The sequence below is a fragment of the Chaetura pelagica genome, unplaced genomic scaffold (genome assembly GCF_000747805.2).
Source record: "Chaetura pelagica isolate M959 unplaced genomic scaffold, ChaPel_1.0 scaffold530, whole genome shotgun sequence".
Lineage (NCBI taxonomy): Eukaryota > Metazoa > Chordata > Aves > Apodiformes > Apodidae > Chaetura > Chaetura pelagica.
In genome coordinates this window covers 37985-43459 of record NW_009951793.1, presented here as the reverse complement: position 1 = coordinate 43459, position 5475 = coordinate 37985, and the positions used below count along the sequence as shown (strand labels likewise).

The 5475-nt window shown below is 49.0% G+C and overlaps 2 protein-coding genes across 2 annotated transcripts in view; both read right to left on the bottom strand.

Moving 5' to 3' along the window:
• MICALL1 (MICAL-like 1) overlaps positions 1-1765 on the bottom strand; it is a 21105-nt gene extending 19340 nt beyond the window's left edge. Inside the window, exon 1 of the mRNA XM_010005512.1 lies at positions 1656-1765. Within this exon, the coding sequence (XP_010003814.1) occupies positions 1656-1765 (110 nt within the window). The remainder of the gene's footprint in view (positions 1-1655) is intronic.
• A 1734-nt stretch (positions 1766-3499) lies between these two features.
• Positions 3500-5475, bottom strand: part of EIF3L (eukaryotic translation initiation factor 3, subunit L) — a 10485-nt gene continuing 8509 nt past the window's right edge. The window contains exons 11-13 of the mRNA XM_010005401.1: positions 5257-5475; positions 4192-4272; positions 3500-3757 (exon numbers count right to left, since the gene is read on the bottom strand). The exon at positions 5257-5475 is cut by the window's right edge and continues 300 nt beyond it. Of these exons, the coding sequence (XP_010003703.1) occupies positions 3719-3757; positions 4192-4272; positions 5257-5475 (339 nt within the window). The 3' untranslated portion in view covers positions 3500-3718. The remainder of the gene's footprint in view (positions 3758-4191; positions 4273-5256) is intronic.

Sequence of the window (5475 nt, the reverse complement as noted above, 5' to 3'; positions counted from 1 at the left end):
GGGCGGGGCCACAGGGGGCGGGGCTCCGTTAACCCAGCATTACCAAGTCCACCACCAACCCGTGCCCCCGAGAACCACGTCCACACGGCTTTTAGAGACCTCCGGGGATGGTGACTCCACCCCGCTCCCCGGGCAGCCTGTGCCAGTGCCTGACAGCCCTTTCAGTAAAGATGTTGTTCCTAATACCCAGTCTAAACGTGCCCCCAGCACAATTTCAGGCCATTTTCTCTTGTCCTATTACTTGGGAGAAAAGGCCAACACCCACCCCTTTACAACCTCCTTTCAGGTAGTTGTGGAGGGCAATGAGGTCTCTCCCCTTGTCCTCCTTTTCTCCAGGCTAAACAACCCCGGTTTCCTCAGACACTTCTCCTCAGATCTGTGCTCCAGACCTTTCACCAGCTTCATTGCCCTTCCTCGGACAAGCTCCAGCACCTCAATGCCCTCCTTGTAGCGAGGCAGCCAAAACTGAACACAGTATTCGAGACGCCACCTCACCAGTACAGTGAGGACAATCACTTCCCTAGTCCTGCTGGCCACACTGTTTCTGATAAGAACCAGGATGCTGTTGGCTTTCTCAAAGAAAAGCCTTGAACAAAAGCTGCAACTTTTTTTCCACTCAGTCCCTGGGAAGGACTATGAGCAGGAACTGAAAAGAGTTGACACTGAACTCAAGTGTAACCTCGGCTAAAGAAAAAAACACCAGGCAGCCTCATTTCTGGATCCTCTTCAGCCTTCAACATAGGCTGCTCTAGGAAGAAGCAGTTCTCTGCAGTCCTAGGGCCATGAGCTGTGGAGGACATGGAAACATCTGACAGCGGAGTACGTGTGGGACATAGGTGGCTCCTGAAGTAGGCACGGGGCCAGGGAGGGCTTTGAAGTTGGGGGACACTTGGAAATTGCAGGCAGCACTTCACAGGAAGCCCTGGAAAAGGTGGAGGAAGGGTGCGATACAATCTCAGGAACCCGCGACACGGAGGAGATGGGCTGTCACGACAGCTGGCACGTGTGCTTGGTGTGATGGTCTGATAAGGGGGGGAGGGAGAAACACACCATTACATGTTAGTTTATTGTGCTAAAACTTTTTTTTTTCCATTTCCAACTAAGCCAAGGGGGCTGACACAACTAGCTCTGTGGAAGACTGATCCATTACACAGATGTTGGGCTTATTGCCCCCATCAGTAGGAGTCCCCCTCTCAATTGTTTGTAACGGACACTACATTCATTTCTCCAGTCTGATCTCATCCTTAGCACCCTCCTGTTACATTCTATCACTCCATGGCCCCTGAGCTGTAACAAGTGAAAACCAAATTCCCCCTGAATGGCTTGCACAGCCTGCCCCCCCTCAGTGTCTGCGATAAGCTGTGGTATAAATCACTGAAAAAGCTACTATGTAGAGAAAAAGGAAATTAAATAAATGAAGTACTGTCTTGCATTTGCAACCACTGAGCTGGCTGCTCAGGATCCTCCAGACTTGCCTGACAGCATCTTCCTGATGTATCTTAAGGGAGAGCAGGATCAGGGATAGGTCAGAGACAGAGAGCAGATAATCCTGTGTGCTGGTTCCCTCTGATAAAACCATTTTGCCCAGAACTGCCTGAGAACACTTCCACCAACCAAGCCCTGCTGTGGCAGGCAGGGCTCCAGCTGTAACAAACCCTCCCTGCGGAGGCCTGTCCAGCAGCAGCAGGGCTCTGTTGATGCTGCTGAACATCCTGCACTCCTCCAGCTTCAAGCAGTGCCAGGCACCGCAGCTCACTGAGCCCATCTTTCCACCCTGTGAGAGCTGCAAGCTCTTCCTGGCTTCGTTCCACCAAGTGCCAATCCCACTCAGTTAACCTTCAGCAGTCCCTTGCACGAGGAATAGAGCCAGGCAGACCAGCTGATGGTGTCTGTGCATCCTCTAGAAGCTGCTCTGGCAGACACACACAAACAGCACCATATTCTCATACCCGAGAAGAGCCTGTAACTGCTGGAGGGTTGAAGATTACACCTAAGTGCCATAGAAGCCTGCAATTCCAACTTGCCCATCACAGATTAAGGTCAGACCAAATCTCAGACCTTGGCTTCCTTTGCTAGGCTATGATTTAGATCCCAATGGTGGAGATACCTGCCCTGCCAGAGGTTCTCTTCTTGCACATGTTCTGGGTAAGATTTGGGCTTTGGATAACAAGAAAGCTGGAGGGGAGCTGCTGTTGGTAAACATACACTAGCAGTAGTGCCAACCCTAGAAATAAAAAGGAGCAGATTCTCTTGGTAGCTCCCACAGGCTGTTGCAATGCAGTGGCACCGCAGTCCTTTAATTTCTACAATGATATGGCTGCCTCAGACCCTTCAGAACTGGAGGTAGGAAGTGCTTGGCACACGTAACACAAACAGGAACAGTGAGGAGGCCAAGAGGAGCTGCCCATTTAATCTCACCCTGTGCTGCCTGTGCCCTGCCCACGTGACTTTGTGATGGGAAACAGTTTACTTTTGGGCAGTATCTAGGACATGAGAAACTTGACCCTCATTCAGACATGATGTACAATCCAACAAAGCCTAATTATTCCTGACTTCTCAACAGAATCACATACAAAGCCAGGCTGGAATGCCAGGACCCCTCTCTCAGTGGAAAGGAATTAGGGAAGGGTACAAAGAGGCAGATGGCGTATATGAAGTACACTTTGTGTAGCTTCCCTATTGCAGGTTTTCCTCTTGCACCTGTTTCTACCACTCAAACACCAAACTAATTCAAAGACAGCAAAAGGAGAGGGGAGAGAGGGTGTGGAGGGCCAAGGAAATGCAATTCATTCTTTGAATTCTCTTGCCCAGTATTTACAAGTCCTTGATTCCCCTTTATAGGGCTAGTTTTCAACTGTTTTTTCTCAAACACTGAAAATTTGCCTTGAAGAGTCCGAATTGCCTGGAGAATTGGGGAAGTTAGAATTTAAAGGGCTTTAATAATTTAAACACCCCCAAGGAGTTTTCCAGAGAAAATGAACTCCATTAAATTAAAGGCCAGGATTTGGGCATCACTTGTGCTGAAAAAAACCATGACCTCCAGCAAGGACATCTCATCAGATGACCAAAGTTAATACTGGTTGAACATTTACAAAAAATCCTCCCCCTTCCTTTAAAAACTTGTCAATCCACTTTGGAACATTTTTACTTCATAGCAACTTTAAAAAAAAGAGTGGTGAGAAGACAAAAATGCCACCTTCTATGAAAGCAACTACACCTCAGGTTCAAAGTGTGGGGCAAGGGCTAAAAGGAATATTAGCTTGCATCTCTTTTCTCTTTCCATATCCTGTGGAAACACTGAAGAACAGCTAATTTTCTTCTCCCTGTTAATTGGTTCCACAGCCTTCCCTGCTCACCGTGCACAGTGCCTTTACAGAGCAAAAAGATCTGCTCCCCACTGTTACCTGCAACAGCATGGATCAACAGCAAGCAGCCACCCATGTCTCCAAATACAATTATATTCTTCCATGGAGGAAAAATAAATTAGTACATCAGACACTGAACGCTCACCAGAAAAACTCCACTAATTTATTAGATGTTTTGTCCTTCCCAGGATAGTTTGAGCCAAATGAGTCTGCTTATTTAAGTACAAAAAACCTTCAGAGTCACAGGAGATTCCAGAAATGCCAGAACCCTGAGCTCCCTTCCCTCACCACGAAGAGAACAATCTCTCCCACCCACTTCTCTGCTCAGGCCAGTCTCTGCATCCACACAAGGTTTAGGGTCTCTGGCCCATCTTCTTCAGGGTTCGATTCAGCTGGAATTAGAGAAAGCAGAGTTCAGGAAAATACACAGTGATGGACATGCACTGCTGTTCCCCTCAACAGCCTTTACCCAATGCCTCTGCTCCTTCCTCTCCAACCCACTGTCAAAAAGAGCTCTGGTGCAAGTGCAGGCAGTGTGTGAAGCAGGAGGGTAACTAGTAAAACTCCCTCCTCCTCTCCAAGTCACCAGGGGAAGATGTGGGAAGAGGAGACGGTGCAAACTTCTAGCAGTGTTACTGCAACCCTGTATTGTTCAAGTCCCCACATCTAGGTATTCTGCTGCTTAAACCACGTGCCTTTGCCCAGTGCCTTGCAGAGCTGAGGCATCACACAGCTGTCTCACACAAGCATGGCTCCCCAGGGCCTGCACAGCCCAATGCTTGCCCCACTTCTCCAGAGCCACACAGTTCTCCTGCCCAGGACTCACCTCCTCAAACTTGTGGATCTGGCGGATGAAAAAGTCCCCATAGCGTCGAGCAACCTTTGTGTCCGCGATATGGATCATGTCCTAGGGAGGGAACAGCATAGGGTCAGGGAAAGGATTGTGCTAGCAGGCAGAAGGGAAGCATTGCCAAACTTGAGAAGCAAGCAAAGGAGCTTCACTCCAGCCCTGGTTCAGCATCACACATACCTGAACTGTGCTAGTCCCATAGCAACCATTCAGTTCTCTGTGAGCTGCCTTCCCCTATACCTTTGCCTGGGCTGGGTCCCAAAGTCACACTGCATTCGATTCCTATGCTCTGCCACACTCTGCCTGGTTTTGTCTCTCTTTGTAGCTGTTTAACACTCTAGACTCATGCCCTGCTTCCCTCTACCAGCAGCTAAGAGTCATGCTATCTATTAGAAGAGCTAGGCTGACACACAGAATAAGACCTTGCAGGAAGAGGTCTCCTCTAGGGACCAAGAACAAGGAACAATCTGTTGTCCTTCCTAGCAGGACACGTAATGGTCACTGCTATCTTCCTTGAAATGAACTCCTGAGACATTCTCCTATGCTTCCTGCTGCACGGAGCTCTAAAGGCAGGATGGTGACAGGACCCTACCTTGTGTTAAGATTCCTCCTAGAGCAGAGCTAAATGCTGCGCCAGTGAAAAGTGGAACTGTAACATGACTGAGATACCCGCTTTATGAACCAAAGGAGAGACGTAGGGGAGACCTGCAAAGCTGAAAATCCCTCCTGACACTGACAGCACTATTTGTCACCCAACTTCACATCCCGAGAACACTGAGAGACAAACAGTTCCCTCTGTCCTGGGGAAGACATTTAGGACCTTTGTTTTCTGGGTACAATGACTGCGAAAGCTGCCTGTGGCATCCCACCACTGCTCAGCCACTAACACTCCTATTATGTAGAACTACAACTTCCGTGTGGGCAGCCAAGCCCTTTCACATGGCCAAGAAAGAAGTGATATTCCCCACAGACTGGAGCAAAACTAGGTGCTGTCACCTCCAAAATTTCCTGGGTGAAGGAATTTCCTAGCCAGATACCAACCTTGTCAATATAGAAGTCGACCTCAGAGGCAGACTGGAACTCCCCATCCAGTGCAGATATGCCGCTGGTCCATACTAGGTTCTTCATCTTGTGCTTGAAGACGAGCAACTGAATACGAAACTCCTGCTCTGTGAGGTCCAGAAACCCAGCCAGCTTGGCCACAGGCATGGTGGTGTAGAGCTTGAGGAAGCTACGAATGGTGGAGAGCTGGGCCTGCTG